This window comes from Saccopteryx bilineata, chromosome 7 (assembly GCF_036850765.1).
Source record: "Saccopteryx bilineata isolate mSacBil1 chromosome 7, mSacBil1_pri_phased_curated, whole genome shotgun sequence".
In the NCBI taxonomy this organism is placed as follows: domain Eukaryota; kingdom Metazoa; phylum Chordata; class Mammalia; order Chiroptera; family Emballonuridae; genus Saccopteryx; species Saccopteryx bilineata.
Window position 1 is genome coordinate 14,107,334 of NC_089496.1, and position 27,105 is coordinate 14,134,438.

The window sequence follows — 27,105 nt, forward strand, 5'->3', positions numbered from 1 at the left end:
TTAGATTCACATGCAATTGTAAGAAATTATAGAGAGACCTCAGCTACTCTCTATTTTGCTCCAATGGTAACATATTGCATAACTATGATATAATATCACAACCAGGAAATTGACATGATTCATTGACCTTCTTCATAGTTCTTCAGTTTTACATGCATTTATGTGTGTCTGTTTAGTTCTATGAAATATTATCACATGTAAGCATCACCGTATTCAAGATAGAGGATAATTTCATCACCTCCAGGACCTCTCATGCTACCCTTTTATAGCCACACTTACCTCCGTCTTTTTTTTTTTTTTTTTTTTTTGTATTTTTCTGAGGCTGGAAACAGGGAGGCAGTCGACAGACTCCCACATGCACCCCACCGGGATCCACCCGGCATGCCCACCAGGGGGCGATGCTCTACCCATCTGGGGCGTTGCTCTGCTGCAACCAGGGCCATTCTAGCACCTGAGGCAGAGGCCATGGAGCCATCCTCGGCGCCCGGGCCAACTTTGCTCCAATGGAGCCTTGGCTGTGGGAGGGGAAGAGAGAGACAGAGAGGAAGGAGAGGGGGAGGGGTGGAGAAGCAGATGGGCGCTTCTCCTGTGTATCCCAGATGGCTGGGAATTGAAACTGAGACTTCCGCACGCCAGGCCGATGCTCTACCACTGAGCCAACCGGCCAGGGCCTTACCTCTGTCTTTTCCCTGTTCTCTTCCCCTTCCCACATCAGTCCCTGGCAATCACTGATCTCTTTTCCATCTCTATAATTTTGTCATTTCAAGAATGGTATATAGGCCCTGGCTGGTTGGCTCAGTGGTGGAGCATCGGCCTGGCGTGCAGAAGTCCCGGGTTGGATTCCCGGCCAGGGCACACAGGAGAAGCGCCCATCTGCTTCTCCACCCCTCCCCCTCTCCTTCCTCTCTGTCTCTCTTCCCGTCCCGCAGCCAAGGCTCCATTGGAGCAAAGATGGCCCGGGCGCTGGGGATGGCTCCTTGGCCTCTGCCCCAGGCGCTAGAGTGGCTCTGGTCGCGGCAGAGCAACGCCCTGGAGGGGCAGAGCATCGCCCCCTGGTGGGCGTGCCGAGTGGATCCCGGTCGGGCGCATGCGGGAGTCTGTCTGACTTTCTCTCCCTGTTTCCAGCTTCAGAAAAAATGCAGAAAAAAAAAGGTATATAAATGAAATCATAGTATGTAGATAACCTTTTTTTTTTTTTTTTTTTTGGTATATTTCCAAAGTTAAAAATGAGGAGGCAGTCAGACTATCTTATGTGCCTGTGATCCACCGACATGCCCACCAGGGGGCGATGTGGGAGGGGAAAAGAGGGACAGAGAGAAAGGAGAGGGGGAAGGGTGGAAAAGCAGATGGGCGCTTTTCTTGTGTGCCCTGACCAGGAATCGAACCTGGGACTGCCACACGCAGGGCCGAAGCTCTACACCTGAGCCAACATGCCAGGGCCTGTAGATAACCTTTTTTTTTTTGTATTTTTCTGAAGCTGGAAACGGGGAGAGACAGACAGACTCCCGTATGCGCCCGACCGGGATCCACCCGGCACGCCCACCAGGGGGCGACGCTCTGCCCCTCCGGGGCGTCACTCTGCCACGACCAGAGCCACTCTAGCGCCTGGGGCAGAGGCCAAGGAGCCATCCCCAGAGCCCGCGCCATCTTTGCTCCAATGGAGCCTCGACTGCGGGAGGGGAAGAGAGAGACAGAGAGGAAGGAGAGGGGGTGGAGAAGCAAATGGGCGCTTCTCCTATGTGCCCTGGCCGGGAATCGAACCCAGGTCCCCCGCACGCCAGGCTGACGCTCTACCGCTGAGCCAACCGGCCAGGGCCTGTAGATAACCTTTTAAGTTTGCCATGAGGCCTATCCATGTTGTTGCATTTATTGAGAGCTCATTCCTTTTTAGTGCTAATATTCCAAGTATGGGTGTACTACTGTTTAATTTCTTATCTCTTGAAGGATATTTGGGGTGTTTCCAGTTACAGCTATCCTGAATAAATCTTTTAATATTCACAGAGGTGTTTTCATTTCTCTGGGATAAATGCCCAGGGGTGTAAGTATATATTAATTTTCTTTTAAATTTGCCAGTTTTCCACTGTGACTGTACCGCTCTGGAATCTTACATTCCCACCAGCCACATGTGAGAGATCTTGCTTCTTTGCATCCTCACCACAGATGGGGCTATTCCTGTTTTTTTTCACTTGATCATTCCGCTATATGTGTGGTGATGTCTTGTGATTTTAATTTGTGTTTCTCTAATGACTGATGGTGTTGAACATTTTTTCATGTGCTTATTTCATCTGTATTTCTTTTTCTTTTATATATATTTTTTATTTTAGTGAGAGGAGAGGAGGCATAGAGACAGACTCCTGCATGCGCCCTGATGGGGATCCACCCAGCAAGCCCACTAGGGAGCGATGCTCTGCCCATCTGGGGCCTTTGCTCCATTGCTCAGCAACCGAGCCCTGTTTTTAATACCTGAGGCAGAGGCCAGGGAGGTACCCTCAGCGCCCAAGGGCAATTCGCTCAAACCCATCCAGCCATGGCTGCAGGAAGGGAAGAGAGAGAGAAAGAGAGAGAAGGGAGAGGGGGGAGGTGTGGAGAAGCAGATGGGCGCTTTTCTGTGTGCCCTGACAGGGAATCAAAGCTGGGACTTCCACACAACGGGCTGATGCTCTACCACCAAGCCAACTGGCCAGGGCCTCATCTGTATTTCTTCAGTGAAATATCTGTTCGTGTCTTTTGCCCAATTTCTAATTGGACTGTTTACTTTTTACTGTTTTAAGAGTTTTTTAAATATATTCTAGACACAAGTTGTTTGCTATATGCGTCTTGCAAATATTTTCTCCCAATCTGTTGCTTGTCTTTTTTAAAATATTAAATTTAGCCTGACCAGGCAGTGGCACAGTGGATAGAGCGTCGGACTGGGATGCAGAGGACCCAGGTTCGAGGCCTTGACGTCACCAGCTTGAGCGCGGGCTCATCTGGTGTGAGCAAAGGGCTCACCAGCTTGGACCCAGGGTCGCTGGCTTGAGCAAGGGGTTACTCGGTCTGCTGAAGGCCCACGGTCAAGGCACATATGAGAAAGCAATCAATGAACAACCAAGGTGTTGCAGCGGGAAACTGATGATTGATGCTTCTCATCTCTCTCCGTTCCTGTCTGTCTGTCTCTATCTGTCCCTCTCTCTGACTCTCTCTCTGTCTCTGAAAAAAATAAAATAAAAGTAAAAAAAATTAAATTTATTGGGCAACACTAATTAATAAGATTGTTTTAGGTGTACAATTCTCTAATATATCATCTGTATATTGCATTGTGTTCACATTCAAAGTCTAATCTCCTTCCATCACCATATATTTGACCCCATTTACCCTCTTCAACCTCCTCCCACCCCCTTGTAATTTGTCTTTTCATCCTCTGTGTATTTCACAAAACTGAAGTTTTTAATTTTGATGAAGTGTATTTTTATTTTTAAGCAAGAGAGAGACAGACAGGAAGGGAGAGAGATACAGACAGGAAGGGAGAGAGATGAGAAGCATCAACTCATAGCTGCAGCACCTTAGTTATTCACTGATTGCTTTCTCAAATGTGCCTTGATGGGTGGTGGTGGGGGGGGCTCCAGCCAAGTCAGTGATCTTTTGGCTCAAGGTAGTGATGTTGGGCTCAAGCCAGCAACCACAGGGTCATGTTTATGATTCCACACTCAAACCGGTGACCCTTCTTCAAGCTGGTGAACATGCGCTCAAGCTAATGAGCTCAGGGTTTTGAACCCGGGTCCTCTGCCTCCCAGGCCGGTGCTCTATCCACTGCGCACCGCCTGGTCAGGCTGATGAATTGAAGTTTATCAGCTTTTCCTTTTCTGGATTATGGTTTTGGTGTCAAGTCTAAGACTCTTTGCCTAACTTTACAGTCACAGATTTTATCTTGTGTGTTTTCTGAAAGTTGTAGTTTTACATTTAAATCTGTATAATCCATTTGAATTAATTTTTGTGTAAGGTGAGGTTTGGGTTGAAGTTCATTTTGGGAAGGGAGGGGAGCCTGGGAACATCTAATTGTCCCAGGACCATTTGTGGAAAAGGCTACCCTGACCATTGACTTACCTTGGCATCTTTGCCAAAAATTAGTCGGGCAGATGTATGTAGGTCTATTTCTAGTTTGAGATAATCACAAAAGATGCAGATGAAAATGACAAAGCTTCAAGAAATTAGGAAGATGCCAATAAATGTGAAAGACAGATAAAGTAATTCAGTATAAGGATAACTGCTATTCCTGGCAAAGGGTGAGGACTGGGTATAGCTGTACCACCTGTGATTTTAATGCCCTGGTATTTGTGTCAGCTAGAATAAAATAATTTAATTCTTCATTAGGCCTCTGTTGACATGTTAACCACTCTACCAGCTCAACTCCTTTTGCTGTCATGAGCGTCATCCTGAAGTGCTGATGTGGTGTCTGTCGAGCAGGAGGAGATAACTTTAGGGTCGCAGGAGAATTGATGAGTTTGTTTTGCAGAAAGAAAGAATGTCTTCGAGGTTGCTGTGACCAGCTACTGACGTCCAGCAGACTGGGTGAAGGAGTGTGATCTGTGACTAAAGGAACAGAGACCTCTCTCAGTGCCTGGGAATCCCGTGCCCCCTACTCCCTCGCTGCATAAAAACCCTTCTGTTGCTTTGAGAACTCTCGCTCTCCCATCCTCCTGCCTCAGCCAGACTCAGTCAGCCCTTCCCTGCCCCAAGCACCTGTCCCAGTGTTTCAGCACACCGTGTGCACGAACCTGATCTGTACATCGGGACGAAAGGGAAATATCTAGATACATTTTAATAAACATAGCACCTATTGTATTTTCCCATTCTTTTTTTTTTTAATTTAATTTTTTTAAAGAAACAGAGAGAGAGTCAGAGTGAGGGATAGACAGGGACGGAGAGATGAGAAGCATCAATCATTAGTTTTTTGTTGCTCATTGCGACACCTTAGTTGTTCATTGATTGCTTTCTCATATGTGCCTTGACCATGGGCTTTCAGTGGACCATGTAACCCCTTGCTTGAGCCAGTGACCTTGGGTCCAAGCTGGTGAATTTTTGCCCAAACCAGATGAGCCCGCGCTCAAGCTGGCGACCTCGGGGTCTCAAACCTGGGTCTTCCGCATCCCAGTCTGACACTCTATCCACTGTGCCACCGCCTAGTCAGGCTTTTTTTTTTTTTTTTGACAGAGATAGAGTCAGAGAGAGGGACAGACAGGAATGGAGAGAGATGAGAAACATAAATTCTTTGTTGCAGCTCCTTAATTGTTCATTGATCGCTTTCTCATATGTGCCTTGACCTGGGGGCTCCAGCTGAATCAGGGACCCCTTGTTCACGTCAATAACCTTGGGCTCAAGCCAACCTCCTTAGGCTTCAAGCCAGTGACCTTTGGGCTCAAGCCAGCGACCATGGGGTCATGTCTATGATCCCATGCTTAAGCCAGTGACCCTGCACTCAAGCTGGTGAGGCCATGCTCAAGCTGGATGAGCCTGTGCTCAAGCCAGTGACCTTGGGGTTTCAAACCTGGGTCCTCTGCATCCCAGCCCAACGCTCTATCCACTGCGCCAGTGCCTGGTCAGGCTATATTTTCTCATTCTTTTAAAGAATATTGTGTGTCCATCCATTCATCCAGTCTACCTTTCCAGTCATATATATGCATAGAAAAACACCTGGAATGTTACCCTAATTTTATTTATTTATTTTTGTATTTTTCTGAAGTTGGAAACGGGAGGCAGTCAGACTCCTGCATGCGCCCGACTGGGATCTACCCAGCATGCCCACCAGGGGACGATGCTCTGCCCTTCTGGGGCATTGCTCTGTTGCAACCAGAGCCATTCTAGAGCCTGAGGCAGAGGCCACAGAGCCATCTTTAGCGGTCGGGCCAACTTTGCTCCAATGGAGCCTTGGCTGCGGGAGGGGAAGAGAGAGACAGAGAGGAAGGAGAGGGGGAGGGGTGGAGAAGCAGATGGGCACTTCTCCTGTGTGCCCTGGCCGGGAATCGAACCTGGGACTCCTGCACGCCAGGCTGATGCTCTACCACTGAGCCAACCAGCCAGGGCCTGTTACCCTAATTTTAATGGTGATAATTTTTGGATAGTGGGACTTAGGGTATTTTTAAAAATTAAGATATAATTTATATACTATAGGATTTACCCTTTTATAATGTAATATTGAATGATATTTTTCTATAGTCATAAGGTTACACAACCATCACCACTATCTAACTTGAGGAAATTTTCATTACCCCTGAAGAAACCTCATCTCCATTAGCAGTCATTCCTGTTTCTCCCCATCCCCAAACCCAGCAACCACTCACCTACTGTCTATATGGGTTTCCTAGTCTAACATTTCATAGGAATGAAACATATCATACGTGGCCTTTTGTGACTGGCTTTTCTCATAGCATAATGTTTTCCAAATTCATCCATGTTGTAATATGTATCAATACTTTATTCCTTTTTGTTGGGGAATAACATTCCATTGTACAGATGTCACATTTTGTTTACTCATTCATCAGTTAATGGACATTTGTGTTGTTTTCACTTTTAGGCTATCATGAATAATGCTATTAAAACGTTTGTGTATAATTTTTGTGTGGACATGGTCTCATTTCTCAGGTATATACCTGGGAGTGGAACTGCTAAGTGAAATGGTAAGGAGCTGCCAAATTGTTTTCTGCAGCAGCTGCACCCTGTACCTTCCCTGTAGCAACGCTGAGGGTTGGAACTTCTCCACGTTCTCATCAACACTGTTATTGTCTTTTTCATCATGCTGGTCTTAGTGTGTGTGTGAAGTCGTACCTTAGCATTAGTTTGATTTGCATTTTCCTGATGGCTCATAATGTTAAGCATCTTTTCATGTATTTATTGGCCATTTATATATCTTTTGGGGGGGACTATTTAGTCCAATCCTTTGTCCAATATTTGGTAACAATTTTTATTGAGATATAATTCACATGCTATATAATTCACCCACTTAAAAGTATACCATTCAATAGCTCTCAGTATATTCTTAAAGTTGTGCCACTATCACCATAATTTCAGAACATTTACCTCACCTCAAAAAAGAAACCCCAGACCCAGTAGCTTTAACCCTCCCATTTTCCCCAACCCTGGACAACACTAATCTACTGTTTCTCGGTAGATTTGCCTATTCCATTTTATATAAATGGAATCATAGAATATGTGGCCTTTTATATATCATTGAATATAATGGTGTCTTTCATGTGTGATGTTTTCAAGTTTCATCTATGTTGTTGCATGTATAAATTACATTGCATGTAATAAAATGAAGGCATTTTATTACTAATATTCTGTTGATTGGAAATACCAGATTTTACTTATGCATTCAGGAGCTGATGAACATGTGGGTTGTTTCCAACTTTTGGCTATTGTCACTTATTAGCACAGAAGTGGACATATGCTTTTATTTCTCTTGGGTAAATGCCTCAGAGTGGAATTGCTGGGTTAAATGGTAACTCTATTTTTTTAAGTTTTTGAGAAACCACCAGACTGTTTTCAAAAGTGGCTGTAACATTTAACCTCCCCCCAGCAGTGCACGAGAAATTCATTTTACCACATCATTACCAACTGTTGATATTGTCTATCTTTTTTACTTTAGCCATCCTCGTGGAGATGAAATGGTATCTCACTAGGGTTTTTTTTTTTTGTTTTTTTTTTTACAGAGGTAGAGATAGACAGGGACAGACAGACAGGAACGGAGAGAGATGAGAAGCATCAATCATCAGTTTCTCGTTGCGCGTTGCGACTTCTTAGTTGTTCATTGATTGCTTTCTCATATGTGCCTTGACCGCGGGCCTTCAGCAGACTGAGTAACCCCCTTCTGGAGCCAGCGACCTTGGGTCTAAGCTGGTGAGCTCTTTGCTCAAACCAGATGAGCCCACGCTCAAGCTGGCGACCTCGGGGTCTCGAACCTGGGTCCTTCCGCATCCCAGTCCGACGCTCCATCCACTGCACCACCACCTGATCAGGCCTCACTAGGGTTTTTATTTTGACTTGGACTTGAGAGTGAAATCCAGCTTTCTGGTTGGAATGTTTGGGTGAATGGAGGTTCATCAGCTGGTTTGCATTTGATGTTACAGGAGGAGACTTAGGGGCAAAACACTGAGTCACATTTCTGAGGAGTTGATGCTGAGGTGGCTATGGGATATTCAAGTACAGTGGTCTAGTAACTGGTTAAGTGGGCATGGAGCTCAAGAGAAAGGGCAGGTGGGTAGACAGGGAAGTTCTAAGGTGATAATGGAAACCCTCAGGAGCAGTACTCAGTAGAAGAGGCTCAGGTCCAGAACGTGGGGACACCAGCTTACAGGGAAAATTAGGGTGGTATTGAAGAACCCAGGCTTTAGAGCCAGACAACCTGTTATTAGCACTGTGACCTAAGGCAAGTTATTTTACCTCAGTTTCCACACCTATAAAATGAGCATAATAGCACAATTAGGACAGTACTTGCTATTTTTGGTTTCTTTAAGAGATCTGTAAATATAGAGCTGCCCAAGAAGATGAAGAAGAAGGAGGAGCTCTAAGATACAAGGAGAAGAAAAAATTTCAAAGAGATTTGTTATGTCAAATTCTGCCAATAGGACTGTAAGATAAGTTCGGTGAAGGGTCCATGTTTCAGCAGTTAGTGGCCTGGCCGTCTAGGAAATGGAATGAGCCAGACTGTAAGGCAGGGGTCCCCAAACTTTTTATACAGGGGGCCAGTTCACTGTCCCTCAGACCGTTGGAGGGCCAGACTATAAAAAAAACTATGAACAAATCCCTATGCACACTGCACATATCTTATTTTAAAGTAAAAAAACAAAACGGGAACAAATACAATATTTAAAATAAAGAACAAGTAAATTTAAATCAACAAACTGGCCAGTATTTCAATGGGAACTATGGGCCTGCTTTTGGCTAATGAGATGGTCAATGTGCTCCTCTCACTGACCACTGTTACATCCTAGCGAGAGAGGCCACAGCAGACACAAAGTGAATTTTATAAGTTTTATTGCAGACCTGCACAGGGACTGCAGGCAACCCATGCAAGGGAGCACTGCAGCCCCCCAAACCTGCGCAGGGACTGCAGGTAACCCACACAGGGGAACACTGCAGCCCCCAAACCTGCGCAGGGACTGCAGGTAACCCACACAGGGGAACACTGCAGCCCCCCCAAACCTGCGCAGGGACTGCAGGTAACCCACGCCTCTGAAGAGACTGGAGCACTGCAGCCCCCCAAACCTGCGCAGGGACTGCAGGCAACCCACACCTCCAAAGAGACTGGAGCACTGCAGCCCCCCAAACCTGCGCAGGGACTGCAGGCAACCCACGCCTCCAAAGAGACTGGAGCACTGCAGCCTCGAGCTTCTAAAATGGCTCCTTTTTATAGGGTGGCTATCTAGGGTGAGCAAGCATCATACAGAAGCTGATGTGGCTGTCAACTATTGGCTAGGGAGGTTGTGTGCAGTTACAGGGGGGGTATTACTCAGTGGAGAATTTCAAACATAAACTTCTGATAAGGGTCTTTGACTCAATGCAGGATGTTGCTGAACTCTTTGTTCTCAGCATCACAGGGACCTTGTACACTCTTGGCAGCCCCAAGCATATCAGTACTCCTTGAATCTAACATCACCAATGAAAGAGGTGCCCCTTCCGGAAGTGCGGCAGGGGCTGGATAAATGGCCTCAGGGGGCCCCATGCGGCCCTCGGGCCGTAGTTTGGGGACCCGTGCTGTAAGGGGTTGAAGAGTGAATCGGGGTTGACATGGACACAACCTTCCCTGCACACACTATGCCAGTCTCTCCCATCATTCTCTCTTTAAAGGCAGACGGTCCTGGGTCTTAGCCCACTTTTTCCAATCAATTTCAGCCACCAAAGGGATATTGTTGGTCAAATAAGTTTGTAAATATGATATATATGTTTGCTCGCTTGTGACTTATATTGGGTGTAGGGGACAGGCTGTAAGCAGGCCAGGTCGTTGTAGCCTAAGGTTTGGTTTTAGGACTAAGCTTTTCCCCACACCCTTGACTGATTGTATGATCTGGGTGTTGCACTCTCATGAGGAATCCAATTATGCCTTGGATAAGTGACTTTGTATCAGAGACTTCCTTGTTTGTATATTGGATTAAGGGTTTTCTACTCTATAAAGTGGGACAGACCAGGAGCTTGCTCACACAGTTCCTGCTATCACGATTGCAGGGGCTTCCCTGATCCCTTGCCCTTCATGGGAAAAGCTGGTTTTCTGCTTTTCCCTTGTCTTCTTTTGTGGTTTGCCTGTCTTGGTGAGACACCAATAAATAGGATGGCCCACCATCCTCCGACTCCGCCGTTTACCATCTGCCCGAATCCAATGGGAACCTGCATGGGCCAGGCGGCTGCTTTGATAGTGACAGCCATGGCTCCTGGCCTTACAGATATGTTGCACCAGGTTACCTTTAATTTCTCATTTGCCCCTTGCACGCCGTGGGGGATTGAAGTAGCTGATGATACAGGGCTCTACCGATTCCCTAAAGCGTATTATCTGGAGTAGACCCCTCACTACTCAGGTCGGTCCCTTCCACGAGCTCTTCGAGGAGTGTCATTCCCACCACGGCCACAAGGTGGTGCCCCCTCTCTCCTCTGAGCCTCCCAGGTCACGACCTCGGAAGCACATCCTCACCCAGCGCCCAGCAAAGATGGCGGCGGCGGCCCGAGCAGTGCAGCTTTTCTCGTCGCGGTCGCGACTCTGGGGTTTCACCGAGAGATTCCTTGTCGGAGGCGCTGCCGGACGGGTGAGTTGTCTTCCGCTCGTCTGGGTGCCGCCCGGCCGGACCCTCCTCTCCGGGACGCGCACCTTCGCCGGGCGGAGCGGTATTGGGCCTCGGGGCGCGCGACCCCGGTTGCCGCCCCGCCACCCCTGTGGCCGGAGTCATTGCAAAGAGAGACTTAGCGGCGGCGAAGCGGAGGGAAGAAGCGAGAGGGTTTCTGCTCGAGCCTGAACTTCGCGTCCCGGAGCCCGCGCGTTTCTCCCCTGCGCTCCCCGGGACGCACTCACGCGTGGAGGAGGTGCGCACGTGTGGAGGGAAGGCGGCCGCCCGGCACGCGCACACGCGTGGGGGAAGTGCGCACGCGTGGAGGACGTGCACGCACGCGTGGAGGGAAGGCGGCCCCCGGGACGCGCACACGCGTGGGGGACGTGCACGCACGCGTGGAGGGAAGGCGGCCCCCCAGCGGCGGGTCGCTGGGTCCGAGCGTGCCCTGGGCTTCTGCCCTTCCTGTCTTCTCCCTTTCTGAAACGTTTTGCTCTTCTCGAACGTCTCATTTCTATGCTGTGTACAGTATTTTATATCTATTTTCTCTCCCATTTTTGGCTTTTCCCCTCCTGCTTGTTCGCTCTATAATGAATATCGAACATACCTAAGAGAGGTATTAAAATAAAAGCAGTTTCCCCTTGGATAGTGACTGGAACTACTCCTCTTCCCTCAGGGAAGGGCGTGTTTGTAGGCACGGTTTTGGCTTTAGAAGAGAGAGGGTTGATCGAGGAAAGAAGGCTGCTGGACCAGGCAGAGGGGTGGATCCCAGTGCTACAAAACTTACGGGGAGAGTGAGAGTCTTTGAGATAAGAGTTTTCAGTCAACGTGGACTGTCAGAATAATGATGTGTTTTGGTTACCCCCTCCCCCCCTCCACCTCCAACCAGTCATATTTTGGAGGGAACAGGTGGAGAAGCACACAGGCTGCGGCACAAATTGTGCTGAATGTTCCTGAAACACGAGTGACACGACTGGAGAATGGACTGCGCGTGGCCTCTGAAGATTCTGGGCTCTCAACGTGCACAGTAAGTGACCAGGCAGCCATTGTCTGAGGGACTCCTCGCAAGGAGGGAGCAAATTGTTGGTTTTTATCTAAGCGCTTTAGTTGGCAGGTGGTTGAAAGATAGTGGCAGTTATTTTGCCTTGACCGGTGATTTTCACTCGTGTTCTTCCAGTGATACTTCAATGCTGGGTGCATGTGTACCCTGTTTAAGTTTCTGCATCGGTTCTTCTAGTCTGTTACCTTATGAATTATTGTTAGTAATGTTGATAGTAATGAAAGAGTTATATTTGTGGGGCTCCTCAGTGCCAACTCTTTACATACCATGTTGTCTTATTTGATCTTTAAAACAGTTCTTTGGATGAGGCATTGTCACACCTTTTTTTTTTTTTTTTTTACAGAGACAGAGAGATAGAGAGAAGGATAGACAGGGACAAACAGACAGGAACGGAGAGATGAGAAGCATCAATCATTAGTTTTTCATTGCGCATTGCAACACCTTAGTTGTTCATTGATTGCCTTCCCATATGTGCCTTGACCGTGGGCCTTCAGCAGACCGAGTAACCCCTTGCTCAAGCCAGCAACCTTGGGCTCAAGCTGGTGAGCTTTTGCTCAAACCAGATGAGCGTGCACTCAAGCTGGCGACCTGGGGGTCTCAAACCTGGGTCTTCTGCATCCCAGTCTAACGCTCTATCCACTGTTCCACCGCCCAGTCAGGCAACACACCCTTTTAATAATTGAGGAACAGGTTCAGAAAAGTTAAATGGCTTTGTCCTCGGTCACACAGCTAATACATGACAGAACCAGGATTTGAACTTATATTTGACAATCTCTGATGTTCTTTACACTAGAGTTGTTAATGGCTGTGTGCAAGTTTGACTAAGAATCTGGGTTCTCGGTGAAGCATCCAGCAGAGCCTGGATGACCAAAAGTTTTAAATCTCATAGTTCATAGGAATATAGTACTATCAATCTGCTGAAGTCAAGAACATTTTAGTGTTAAGATTAGAAACCATTTGTCAGAGAAAAGAAGGAGCTTGCCCCCTCCCGCCACTACCATTTTCCCAAAAGAGACAATGATGCTTTACTTTACTGTCCTTGGTCACCTGAAGGTTGGGCTCTGGATTGATGCTGGAAGTCGATATGAAAATGAGAAGAACAATGGAACGGCTCACTTTCTGGAGCATATGGCTTTCAAGGCAAGTTGTCAGACTTGTTTTTAAAAATATACTTTCTTAAGAGACAGCACAAAATCTCATTCTAAGGCAAGAAGAACATGCTACAATAGTATAGCATGCTTTATTATTATTTTTAATCTTTTTTTCTAGAATAATTATATGAAATAATTAATTATAACTGCTCTGTAGAATTGAAACAAAGATTTTCTCTTGGGATATAAGGGTCATCTGAAAATTTGTCACGATTTCTAAAGCCTAATGTATCCCAGAGACGAAATGTGGTCCTTGCGTGAAACTGATGTAGACCTATGTCCACATACTCATTGTCTGAAGTGCTTAGAGCGGATGAGGGATGAAGGCAGGTATCACCAATGTCTGTCCCCCGTTTATTTCAGGGCACCAGAAAGAGATCCCAGTTAGACCTGGAACTGGAAATTGAAAACATGGGTGCTCACCTCAATGCCTATACCTCCAGAGAGCAGACTGTGTATTATGCCAAAGCATTTTCTAAAGATTTGCCAAGAGGTATTGTTGTTATTGTAGTTATATTGCAGATATCTAATTTTCACAAGAGTTAAATAATTTAGTACTGTTTTTATTATGTCTGTTGTGAAAGGTAACCCCCAGAATGTGGACAATTTTTTTCTCCCAATATGATAAATGATATCAAATATTTATAGGCTGCAACACTTATGCAAATCAAGCCCTCATACTGATTCAAAAATACTTCCTCCAGAGCCATTCCTGTGTAGTGAAACATTTTTAAAATTGATTTTATTCAATAGAGAGAGAGAGGAAGAAAGAGAAAAATGTTGATGATTGTTCCACTTATTTTGTGCACTTACTGGTTGGTTCTTGTATGTGCCCTGACCAGGAATCAAACCCACAACCTTTGTGTATCAGGACGATACAGTTTTCAACCTTTTTACATTTGGTGACCTGTGAAAATAGAATTATTTCAGGGACCACGAAGGCAATAATCACCCTGAGCATAGCGAATTCAACTAAGATCATTGAGTCAATAATCTTCATACAACATCAGGGCGGTTAACTCTTTTGCAGACCAGCATGAAATTTCTGGCTTACCGTTCTGTGGACTGGAGGTTGAAAAACCAGTTGGAGGCTCTAACCAACTGAGTTACCCAGCCAGGGCTGTAGTGAAACACTTTTCATTGTTTATATTTATTTATTTATTGCCGCTTATTCTTTTCCCTCACTCTTTATCCTGTTATCTGAATTTTTCATTTCTATAAATCCGAGCAAGTTTTTTTAAAATTAATTTTAATGGGGTGACATTGATAAATCAGGATACATAGGTTCAGAGAAAACATCTCTAGGTTATTTTGACATTTGATTATGCTGCATTCCCATCAACCAAAGTCCAATTGTCTTCCGTCACCTTCTAACTGGTTTTCTTTGTGCCCACCCCTCCCCCCCCCGTAACCCCCACTCTCTTGTTCATGTCTCTAAGTCTCATTTTTATGTCCCACCTATGTATGGAATCATATAGTTCTTAGTTTTTTCTGATTTACTTATTTTGCTCAGTATAATGTTTTCAAGGTCCATCCATGTTGTTGTAAATGATCTGATGTCATCATTTCTTATGGCTGAGTAGTATTCCATAGTATATATGTACCAAAGCTTTTTAATCCACTCATCCTCTGATGGACACTTGGGCTGTTTCCAGATCTTTGCTACCGTGAACAATGCTGCCATAAGCATGGGGGTGCATTTCTTCTTTTCAAACAGTGCTATGGTGTTCTTGGGGTATATTCCTAAAAGTGGGATAACTGGGTCAAAAGGCAGTTCGATTTTTTTTTTTAATTTTTTTTTTTTTTACATTTTATTTATTTCTTTTTACAGAGACAGAGAGAGAGTCAGAGGGATAGACAGGGACAGACAGACAGGAATGGAGACAGATGAGAAGCATCAATCATTAGTTTTTCATTGCGCGTTGCGACTTCTTAGTTGTTCATTGATTGCATTCTCATATATGCCTTGACTGCGGACCTTCAGCAGACTGAGTAATCCCTTGCTGGAGCCAGCGACCCTAGGTCCAAGCTGGTGAGTCTTTGCTCAAGCCAGATGAACCCACACTCAAGCTGGCGACCTTGGGGTCTTGAACCTGGGTCCTTCCACATCCCAGTCCAACGCTCTATCCACTGCACCACCGCCTGGTCAGGCAAGGCAGTTCGATTTTTAATTTTTTGAGGAATCTCCATACTGTTTTCCACAGTGGCTGCACCAGTCTGCATTCCTACCAGCAGTGCAGGAGGGTTCCCTTTTCTCCACATCCTTGCCAGCACTTATTCTGTGTTTTGTTGATGAGCGCCATTCTGACTGGTGTGAAGTGATATCTCATTGTGGTTTTAATTTGCATTTCTCTAATGATTAGTGATGTTGAGCATTTTTTCATATGCCTATTGGCCATCTGTATGTCCTCTTTGGAGAAGTGTCTATTCATTTCTTGTGCCCTTTTTTTTTTTTTTTTCTGAAGCTGGATACAGGGAGGCAGTCAGACAGACTCCCGCATGCGCCGGACCGGGATCCACCCGGCATGCCCACCAGGGGGCGATGCTCTGCCCATCTGGGGCGTCGCTCTGCCACAATCAGAGCCATTCTAGCGCCTGAGACAGAGACCATAGAGCCATCCCCAGCACCAGGCCAACTTTGCTCCAATGGAGCCCTGGTTGCAGGAGGGGAAGAGAGAGAGACAGAGAGGAAGGAGAGGGGGAAGGGTGGAGAAACAGATGGGCGTTTCTCCTGTGTGCCCTGGCCAGAAATCGAACCCGGGACTCCTGCACGCCAGGCCAATGCTCTACCACTGAGCCAACCAGCCAGGGCCTCTTGTGTCCATTTTTTGATTGGATTGTTTGTCTTCCTAGTATTGAGTTTTGCAAGTTCTTTATAAATTTTGGTTATTAAACCCGTATCAGACGTATGTCAAATATATTCTTCCATTGTGTAGTTTGTCTTTTTATTCTGTTCTTATTGTCTTTAGCTGAGCAGAAGCTTTTTAGTTTGATATAGTCCCATTTGTTTATTCTGTCTTTTATTTCACTTGCCCGTGGAGATAAATCAGCAAATATATTGCTGCAAGAGATGTCAGAGAGCTTACTGCCTATGTTTTCTTCTAAGATGCTTATGGTTTTACGGCTTACATTTAAGTCTTTTATCCATTTTGAGTTTATTTTTGTGAATGGTGTAAGTTGGTGGTCTAGTTTCATTTTTTTGCAGGTAGCTGTCCAATTCTCCCAACACCATTCATTGAAGAGGCTGTCTTTACTCCAATGTATGCTCTTACCTCCTTTGTCAAATATCAGTTGTCCATAAAGGTGTGGGTTTATTTCTGGGTTCTCTGTTCTGTTCCATTGATCTGTATGCCTGTTCTTATGCCAGTACCAGGCTGTTTTGAGTACAATGGCCTTGTAGTATAACTTGATATTGGAAGTGTGATACCTCCCACCTTATTCTTCCTTTGCAAGATTGCTGAGGCTATTCATGTTCTTTTTTGGTTCCATATAAATTTTTGGAATATGTGGTCTATATCTTTGAATTAAGTCATTGATATTTTAATTGGTATTGCATTGAATTTATAAATTGCTTTGGGTAATATAGACATTTTAATGATGTTTATTCTTCCTAACCATGAGCACAGTATATATACTTCCACTTGTTTGTATCTTCCCTGATTTCTTCTATCAATGTTTTATAATTTTCTGAGTACAAGTCTTTAATCTACCTGATTAAATTTATTCCTAGGAACTTTATTTTTTTGGTTGCAATGGTGAAGGGGATTGCTTCCTTAATTTCTCTTTCTGACAGTTCATTGTTAGTATATAAAAATGCCTCTGATTTCTGAGTATTAATTTTATATCTTGCCACCTTACTGAATTCATTTATCAAGTCTAGTAGTTTTTTGACTGAGACTCTAGGGTTTTCTATATACAATATCATATCACCTGCAAATAATGATAGTTTTACTTCTTCTTTTCCAATTTGGATGCCTTTTATTTCTTTTTCTTGTCTGATTGCTGTGGCTAAGACTTTCAGAACTGTGTTGAATAAGAGTGGTGAAAGGGGGCACCCCTGCCTTGTTCCTGATCTTAAGGGGATTGCTTTTAATTTTTGCCCATTCACTATGATGTTGGCTGTTGGGTTTGTCATAGATGGCCTTTATCATGTTGAGGTATGTTCCTTGTATTCCCTCTTTGCTGAGAGTTTTGATCATGAATGGGTGCTGGATTTTATCAAATGCTTTTTCTGCATCTATTGAAATTATCATGTGGTTTTTCACCTTCCTTTTGTTTATGTGATGGATCACATTGATTAATTGGCAAATATTGTATCAGCCTTGCTTCCCAAGAATAAATCCCATTTGATCATGGTGTATGATTTTTTTCATATATTGCTGGATCTGGTGTGCTAATATTTTGTTGAGGATTATAGCATCTATATTCATCAGGGATGTTGGCCTCTAATTTTCTTTTATTTTTCTTTTTTGTATTTTTCTGAAGCTGGAAATGGGGAGAGACAGTCAGACAGACTCCCACATGCACCCAACCGGGATCCACCTGGCACGCCCACCAGGGGACGATGCTCCGCCCCTCCGGGGCGTCGCTCTGCTGCAACCAGATCCACTCTAGAGCCTGGGGCAGAGGCCAAGGAGCCATCCCCTGCACCCGGGCCATCTTTGCTCGAATGGAGCCTCACTGCGGGAGGGGAAGAGAGAGACAGAGAGGAAGGAGAGGGGGAGGGGTGGAGAAACAGATGGGCGCTTCTCCTGTGTGCCCTGGCCGGGAATCGAACCCAGGACTTCTGCATGCCAGGCCGACACTCTACCACTGAGCCAACTGGCCAGGGCCTGGCCTCTAATTTTCTTAATTTGTGTTGTCTGCCTGGTTTTGGAATCAGAATTATACTCTCCTCATAAAAGGAGCTTGGAAGTCTTCCTTCCTCTTGAATTTTTTGAAATAGCTTGAGAAGGATAGGAGTTAGTTCTTCTTTGAATATTTGGTAGAATTCACTTGTGAAGCCATCAGGCCCAGAACTTTTCTTTTTTGCGAGCTTTTTGATAACTGTTTCAATCTGATTTGTTGTAATTGGTCTGTTTAGGTTTTCTGATTCTTCCAGATTAATTTTTGGAAGATTGTATGTTTCAAGGAATTTGTCCATTTCATCTAGGTTGTCTAGTTTTTTGGTGTACAGTTCTCCATAGTATTTTCTTACAATATTTTGTATTTCTGTTGTGTCAGTTGTGATTTCTCCACTCTCATTTCCAATTTTATTTATTTGAGTCCTCTTTTTTTCTTGGTCAGTCTGGTTAAAGGTTCATCGATCTTGTTTACCTTTTCAAAGAACCAGCTCCTGGTTTCATTGATCCTCTGTATTGTTTCTTTAGCCTCTATGTCATTTATTTCTGCTCTGATCTTTATTATTTCCTTCCTTCTACTAGCTCTGGGCTTTACTTGCTGTTCTTTTTCTAATTCTTTTAGATGCAGGGTCAAGTTTTTTATTTGAGCTTTTTCTAGCTTCTTGAGGTATACCTGTAATGCTATGAACTTCCCACTCAGGACTGCTTTTACTGTGTCCCATAAATTTTGAGTTGATGTATGCTCGTTATCATTTGTTTCTAGGCATTTTTAAAATTCTTCTTTGATCTCATTGTTAACCCATTCGTTATTTAATAACATGCTATTTAGTTTCCAAAAGTTTGAGTATTTTTTAGTTTTTCTGTTGTGGTTGATTTCTAGTTTCATGCCATTGTGATCAGAGAAAGTGCTCGATATGATTTCAGTCTTCTTAAAGTTATTGAGACCGCTTTTGTGCCCTAACATGTTGTCTATCCTAGAGAATGTACCAGGAACACTTGAAAAGAATATGTATTCTGCTGCTTTAGGGTGAAAGGTTCTGAAGATATCTATTAAATCAAGTTGATCTAGTATGTCCTGTAAGTCTGCTGTTTCTTCGTTAATTTTCTTTCTTGAGGATCTATCTAGTGATGTTAGTGGGGTATTGAAATCCCCTACTATTATAGTATTGCTGTTGATCTCGCCCTTTAAATCCATCAAAGTCTGCTTTATATATTTAGGTGCTCCTATATTAGCTACGTAGATATTTATAATGGTTATAGCTTCCTGTTGGATTGCTCCCTTTATCATTATGTAGTGACCTTCTTTATCTCTTACTATAGTTTTTGTTTTAAAGTCCATTTTGTCTGACATAAGTATTGCTACCCCTGCTTTTTTTTCATTTCCATTTGCGTGAAATATTTTTTTTCCATCCTTTTATCTTCTATCTGTGTGCATCTTTTGTTTTAAGGTGTGTCTCTTGTAGACAGCATATGTATGGGTCCTGTTTTCTTATCCACGCAGCTACCCTATGTCTATTGATCAGATCATTTAATCCATTTACATTTAAGGTTATTATTGATATGTAGTTGTTTATTGGCATTTTATTCTTTAAAACTGTATTCCTCCTTTGCTATATTCTTTTGCCCCTTTGATCTATTTACAAAAGGCCCCTTAGCATTTCTTGCAGCCTTGGTTTGGTTGTAGTAAATTCTTTGAGGTTTTTTTTTGTCTGGAAAGCTTTTTATTTCTCCTTCAATTTTAAATGATAGCCTTGCTGGATAAAATAGTCTTGGTTGTAGGCTCTTGTTGTGCATCACTTTGAATATTTCTTGCCAGTCCCTTCTGGCCTCAAGTATTTCTGTTGAGAAGTCGGAAGTCATCCTTATGGGGGCTCCTTTGCAGGTGATAGTCTCTTTTTCTCTAGCAGCTTTTAATATTTTCTCTTTATCACTTAGCTTTGGTATTTTAATTATGATGTATCTTGGTGTAGATTTCTTTGGGTTTCTCTTTAATGGAGTTCTCTGTGCTTCTTGAACATGTGAGATGTTTTCCTGCCTTAATTGAGGGAAGTTTTCAGCTATGGTATGTTTGAACAAAGTCTCTATCCCTTGTTCTTTCTCTTCTTCTTCAGGAACCTGTATGAGGCAGATGTTATTTCTCTTCATGTTGTCACAGAGCTCTCTTAGAATTTCCTCAGACTTTTTGAATCTCTTTTCTTTTTTCTGCTCTGCTTCCATGCCTTTATTTATCTTGTCCTCTAACTCGCTGATTTGATTCTCAGCTTCATCCATCCTGTTTTTAATTCCTTCATTGTCTTTATTTCTGATATTGTATTTGTCATCTGACTGATTCTTTTCTAATATTTCAATATTCTTTTTTATACTTGCTATTTCTTCATTTAGATGTTTTTAATGACCATCTATTATTGTTCTAATATCTTTGAGCATCCTAACTGTTGTTATTTTAAACTCTGCATCTGGTAATTTGGTTATATTTGACTCATTTAGGTCTTTTTCTTGGGATTTCTCTTATTTGTGTTACATTTCTCTGCCTTTTCATTTTGTCTGTGTAAAAGAAGGTTTTGGCCACTGTAGTCCACTGGGTGTGGCCTCTGTGTTCCCTAGGTGTGGTCTGTCTGCAGTCCCACCCTCCCCCTCTCCTGTTGCTGCCTAGGGTGTTTGGGTATGGGCGTTGCCAGTGCCTGCCCACTGGGGCTGTTGCTGTGGTTTCTGCCTCTCCTTCACGGCAGTGGCTGTGATCTCGTGCTCGGGTGTACAATCCTCGGTGGCCTTGGCCTTCCCCCTGCCCCCGCAGGTGGCGTTATGCTCTGCCCTGAGGTCAGTGGTGAGCACCTTTGCTCAGCTGCGGGTCTCCACCTGATTACTGGCTTTTGCCCTGCCCCTGCAGGATTTCCGCTCATGGGATGGCTGCAAGCCTTGGCTCCACAGGCCGGGTGGGACTGCATGCCCATGTTCAGTAGCAGGACTCCGCCTGTTCTGGGCTTTTGGCTCCAACCCTGTGGGAGAAGCCAGCTCCTATGTCAGGCCACAAGCCTCGGTTCCGCCCACGGGGCAAGGCTGTGCTCCTGCGCCCTTGCTCAAGGGCGGGTCTCCGCCCCTTCCCGGGCTCCTGCCCTTCCCCCGCAGACTGGATTGCGGGTGGCCCGCAGCTGGGCTTGACCACTTTTGCATGTCCCCTCCTCCCCAACCAGTCAAGACTGAGCTCACACTTGGGCCTCAGTGGTGGCCAGCCAGCTTCTGCCCTTGCCGAGAGAACCACGCTTCCGCATCCCACCGCCACCCACCCTTGGGCGAGCCCTCAGCAGTGTGGGTGGGGGCACTGCAGCTCAGACCCTAAGACTCACTACTGTAGCCCTGAAGTCTCCCTCCTTCTAAGTGACTCTGCTCTGAGTGCTGCGGGAGAACTTGTTTGGCTGGTGTCCTGCTTCCCTTTGCTGGTATTGCTGTTTCCAGGGGAAATATTCGCTTCAGATTTGGGGAGTGACTCGTCCCAGGGGTTAGGGTGGCTGTCTCTCAAAATGTTTCTACCTGTGTCTCCTAGATTACACTCTGTTCCTGCTATTCCGGTCCTCTCCTCTCTCCCCGTCCCCTGGAGCCCCAGGTGAGTGGTTGTGAGAGAGGTTTTCTGCGCGGTCCTTTTAAGAAAAATCATGGGTCTGAGAAATCAGTCTTTTTCTCACAAACAGTATCCTGTCTTGTTTCCAGCTAAATACTGTCCATATGCCTCTTCTAGGCTCTGGGGCTGCAGGCTGGGGCTTTGTTCCTGGGACTCAGGACCTTCCCCTCTCTGTTAAACTCACTTCCCGCCACGCAGGCCTCTTCTTGCTGCCGTTTGCTCCGGGGAGCTGGGCAGCCCTCTCTGCATTTCTGCTTTTCCTACCAGTCTCAGTGTGGCTTCTTCAGTGTTCCCTGGTTGAAGAGTCCTCTTAGTTTAGTCCAAGGTTGGTTTTTCCAGATGATGGTTCTTAAAATTAGTTTGTAATCCACTTTGGTTCTGGGAGGTGGAAGTTGGTATGTCCGCCTACTCCAGCGCCATCTTGTCTTCTCAGCCCATTTTTAAATATAAGATAACCCAAGTATTTCACTGGAGGTGAAGCGAATCAGAGCTTGTCCTAGAGCATAAAGTCTGAGCAAGTTTTATATCTACTGACTGCTAGGCTTTGTTTTTGACAAAGCTTTCTTACTTTTTTATTGCATTTGTACATCCTGGGTCCTCACCCTGGATTGTGTTTTTTTTCTTACCTTCCTTTCCATTAATTTATTTCTTTTTAGTAGTCATTTAAACTAAAAACAACAGAAACAGTTCTCCCATTTCTCCTCCCCTCCATCTCTGGCAACCACCAACCTGTTTTCTGTGTCTGTGAAGGTGGGTTTTTTGTGTTTGTGTTTGGTTTGTTGTGTCGTATTCCACATATAAAGATATATGGTATTTGTCTTTGTCTGACTAATTCACTTAGCATAATGTCCTCAGGTTTATCCATGTCATTGCAAATGGCAAGATTTCCTTCTTTTTTATGGTTGAATAACTTATTCATTCCTCGATTAACACATAGGTTGTTTCCATATCTTGTCAAGTGTAAATGGGGCAATGCACATTAGGGTGCATATGTCTTCATGAGCTAGTGTTTTTGTTTTCTTTGGATGAATACCCAGAAGTAGAATTGCTGGATCATATGGTAATTCTGTTTTTAGTACTTTGTGGAATTGCAATATTGTTTTCCACAATGGCTGCCCCAGTTAATTTAACACTCTCACTAACAGTGCACAAGGACTCTCTTTTTTCTGTATCTTCAGCATCACTTGTTATTTCTTGTCTTTTTTTTTTTTTTTGTATTTTTCTGAAGCTAGAAACGGGGAGAGACAGTCAGACAGACTCCCGCATGCGCCCGACCGGGATCCACCCGGCACGCCCACCAGGGGCGACGCTCTGCCCACCAGGGGGCGATGATCTGTTGTGACCAGAGCCACTCTAGCACCTGAGGCAGAGGCCAAGGAGCCATCCCCAGCGCCCGGGCCATCTTTGCTCCAATGGAGCCTTGGTTGCAGGAGGGGAAGAGAGACAGAGAGGAAGGAGAAGGGGAGGGGTGGAGAAGCAGATGGGCACTTCTCCTGCGTGCCCTGGCTGGGAATTGAACCTGGGACTTCTGCACGCCAGGCCAACGCTCTACCACTGAGCCAACTGGCCAGGACTCTTGTCTTTGATAGTAACTATTCTGACATGTGTAAGGTGATATTCTGGTTTTGATTCGCATTTCCCTGATGATTACTGATGTTGAACATCTTTCATGGATCTGTTGGTCATATGTCTTCTTCTTTGGAAAAATGTGTATTCAGATCTTTGGTTTTTAATTAAATTGTTTCCCTGTTGTTGAGCTTTATGAGTTTTTAAAATATATTTTGGATATTAGCTCCTTATCAGTTATGTAATTTGCATATATTTTCTCTTATTCAGTTGGTTGCCTTTTGTTGGTTTCTTTTGGTGTGCAGAAACTTTTTAGTTTGAAGTAGTCCTACTTATTTGCTGTTTTTGGTGTCAGATTTTTAAAAAAGCATTGCTTTTTTTTTTTTTTTTTAAGTGAGAGAGATGGAGACGGGGCGAGGGACAGACAGGCTGGAAGGGAGAGAAATGAGAAATATCAGTTCTTTGTTGTGCTATCTTAGTTGTTCATTGATTACTTTCTCAATATGCCTTGACTGGGGGGCTCCGGCAGAGCGAGTGGCCCCTTGCTCAAGCCAGCAAACTTGAGGTCATGTCTGTGACCCCACGTTCAAGCTAGTGAGCCCACATTCAAGCTGACGACCTTGGGATTTTGAAACTGGGTCCTCTGCATCCCAGGTGAAGCTCTATCCACTGCACCACTGCCTGGAAAGGCTTAAAAAAAATCATTGCTAAGACCTATGTCACAGAGCTTACTGCCAATGTTTTCTTCTAAGAGTTTAATGTTTTCAGGGTTTTTTTTGGTTTTTGTTTTTGTGACAGAGAGAGAGAAGGGGACAGATAGACAGGAAGGGAGAGAGATGAGAAGCATCAATTTTTTTGTTGTGGCAACTTAGTTGTTCATTGATTGCTTTCTTATATGTGCCTTGACTAGGGGCCTACAGCAGAGTGAGTGACCCCTTGCTCAAGCCAGCGACTTTGGGCTCAATCCAGTGACCATGGGTTATTGTCTGTGATGTCATGCTCTAGCCAGTGACCCTGTACTCAAGCTGAATGAGCTAGTGCTCAAGCTGGCGACCTTAATGTTTCACAACCTTGGTCCACTGCATCCCAGTTTGATGCTCTATCCACTGTGCAACCGCTTGGTCAGGCTGTAATGATTTCTTTCTTTCTTTATTTTTTATTTTTTTTTTTTTGTGTGTGTGTGTGTGTGTGTGTGTATATATATATATATAGTGTGTGTGTGTGTGTGTGTGTGTGTGTATTTTTCTGAAGCTGGAAACGGGGAGGCAGTCAGGCAGACTCTTGCATGCGCCCGACTGGGATCCACCCAGCATGGCCACCAGGGGGCGATGCTCTGCCCATCTGGAGTGTTGTTCCGTTTCAACCAGAGCCATTTTAGCACCTGAGGCAGAGGCCATGGAGCCATCCTCAGCTCCCAGGCCAACTTTGTTCCAATGGAGTCCTGGCTGCAGGAAGGGAAGAGAGAGACAGAGAGGAAGGAGAGGGGGAGGAGTGGAGAAGCAGATGCATGCTTCTCCTGTGTGCCCTGGCCGGGAATCGAACCTGGGACTCCTGCACGCCAGGCTGATGCTGTACCACTGAGCCAACTGACCAGGGCCTTTCTTTATTTTTTTTTTTACAGGGACAGAGAGTCAGAGAGAGGAATAGACAGGGACAGACAGAAACGGAGAGAGATGAAAAGCATCAATCATCAGTTTTTTGTTGCTGTTGGGACACCTTAGTTGTTCATCGATTGCTTTCTCATATGTGCCTTGACCGAGTAACCCCTTGCTCGAGCCAGCGACCTTTGGTCCAAGGTAGTGAGCTTTCTGCTCAAACCAGATGAGCCCGCGGTCAAACTGGCGACCTCGGGGTCTCGAAATTGTGTCCTCTGCATCCCAGTCCAACGCTCTATCCACTGCGCCACCGCCTGGTCAGGCTGTAATGATTACTTTAGAAACAGTTTTTGCGCTAGGACTAGAGACTGAGAACAAAGAGCTAGGCCAGGCTCCTTTGAACGTTCTTTCTTAGCCATATATATACCTTTTTTTACACAAAGAACAGGAGGGAAAGCAAAAATGGACTAGAGAGAGGAAGAGAGAGAGAAGGTGGAAGACAGTTTTTCCCTTCCTGGCTTCTGGCTGGGAAGGACAGCCCCTTCCAAGGGAGGGGAACAGCAGGTGGCTCTCTGAGGCGTTCACACTGGAAGTACTGTCTGAAGCCGCTCTCTTTGGGGGTCGGCTTGAGTTTTTATCCTCAGTCTGGTGAAACCTTGTGTATGAGGTAATAATTAGATTTCTTTAGACTAGTGGTTTCTAAACTTATGATCACCCATCTTTATCTGTAAGAGGCTTGATTATATATATATTCTCAATACAGGTATATTTATAAGTTAAATATACGTATTGTAATACTGACATATACAATATTAAATATACATTAAAAAGAACTAAGGAAGATTGTGATTGAATCATAAAAACTAGGCATGATGAGCTCTTCACTGTGACAAGTGCCCACCTAAACTTCCAGTCCTATACGGGGTGTAACGTGTCTTCCCATCTGACACTGGGCCCTTCTTTACCCATCTTGGCCTCTGTTTCTCTTGTCTGGACAGATGGATTTTATTTGGTTTTATAGATAATTTTTTCCATTGGTCATCATCTAGCTCCAGCTTACTCCAGCAATATATTTTGGTAGCCTACAGAAGTAGTTACTTACCGGAAGTGCTTAGTATTTGAACATAAATGTGTCTGGGACAAAGCCTCTTAAAGTGAACTTAAAATAACAAAAGTTTACAGTAAAGTAAGGAAAAAGAAACTAAAGATTATGTGTTATATTTACTGAGATTTAGATTGTGATTGTAAGTATTGATATGTACTAATTCTTAATATGTTAGGTTTTTATTTTTTGAACAGGTATGTAATTTTCCTGATAAAATTGCTTAATAGCATGGTATGATACCTGTCAGATTATTTTTGACATTTTGCGAATTAGGGTCATATTTGTATAAATAAATAGTTGAGAATTTCATCACTTTTTCCCAAAGGTCGCTTTTAATTCTTTGATAATTATATGTATCTCTTGGGGTACCTATCCTTTTCTTCAAATGTTAATTGTTCCAGCTTTGTTAGGTCATCATTTATCAGTGACTTTGGTAATGGTAAGAATTTAGCCAGCATTGACCAGGTGGGTGGGAATAGACATCCCCATGTTAAGTGGAGAAGAATATTTGTGAGGACATCAATTCTGCAAGTGGTTCATTGGGTGCATGGTTTAGAATCAGGGGTCCCCAAACTTTTTACACATGGGGCCAGTTCACTGTCCCTCAGACCATTGGAGGGCCGCCACATACAGTGCTCCTCTCACTGACCACCAATGAGAGAGGTGCCCCTTCCAAAAGTGCAGCGGGGGGCCGGATAAATGGCCTCAGGGGGCCACATGTGGCCCGTGGGCTGTAGTTTGGGGACATCTGTTGGTTGTTTATGTTGCAGCCTTATTGCTGTGGGAACTTGGACAGTAAATACTTGGGTGAAATTAACTCTGTACATAGTTAGATATTCTGACTGATGGCTTATGTTCTACTTTGTAATTTTCATACAATTTACACATACGCAGATGGTCATGGCATTTTTTTTTTTGATAGAGAGAGGGACAGATAGGGACAGACAGACGGGAAGGGGGAAAGATGAGAAGCATCAGTTCTTCGTTGCAACTCCTTAGTTCCTTGATTGCTTTCTCGTGTGCCTTGACCAGAGGGCTACAGCAGAGTGAGCGACTCCTTGCTCAAGCCAGCGACCATGGGGTCATGTTTATGATCCCGCACTCAAGCCGGTGAGCCCACGCTCCAGCCGGCGAGCTTGGGGTTTCAAACCTGGGTCCTCTGCGTCCCAGTCCGACGCTCTATTGACTGCGCCACCGCCTGGTCAGGCGGGTCATGGCATTGTTGAAGTGGTTGTAGGTAGAGTCAGTAAGTGTCGTGGGACCTCTGGCAGGTTGAGCATCTTTCTCCGAGGTCTTGTATACTACAGGGGTTTTTATTTTACATTTTTAAAAATTTTAATATTGTTCTTACAGGTATATTGAATGTATAGAAAAATTTGTATCT

At 44.6% G+C, this 27,105-nt stretch overlaps 1 protein-coding gene across 1 annotated transcript in view; it reads left to right on the forward strand.

Annotated features, from left to right (window-relative positions):
• Positions 1-10,466: 10,466 nt before the first annotated feature.
• The window catches only part of PMPCB (peptidase, mitochondrial processing subunit beta), a 31,075-nt gene continuing 14,436 nt past the window's right edge, over positions 10,467-27,105 (forward strand). The window contains exons 1-4 of the mRNA XM_066238601.1: positions 10,467-10,769; positions 11,677-11,814; positions 12,901-12,987; positions 13,362-13,491. Of these exons, the coding sequence (XP_066094698.1) occupies positions 10,482-10,769; positions 11,677-11,814; positions 12,901-12,987; positions 13,362-13,491 (643 nt within the window). The 5' untranslated portion in view covers positions 10,467-10,481. The remainder of the gene's footprint in view (positions 10,770-11,676; positions 11,815-12,900; positions 12,988-13,361; positions 13,492-27,105) is intronic.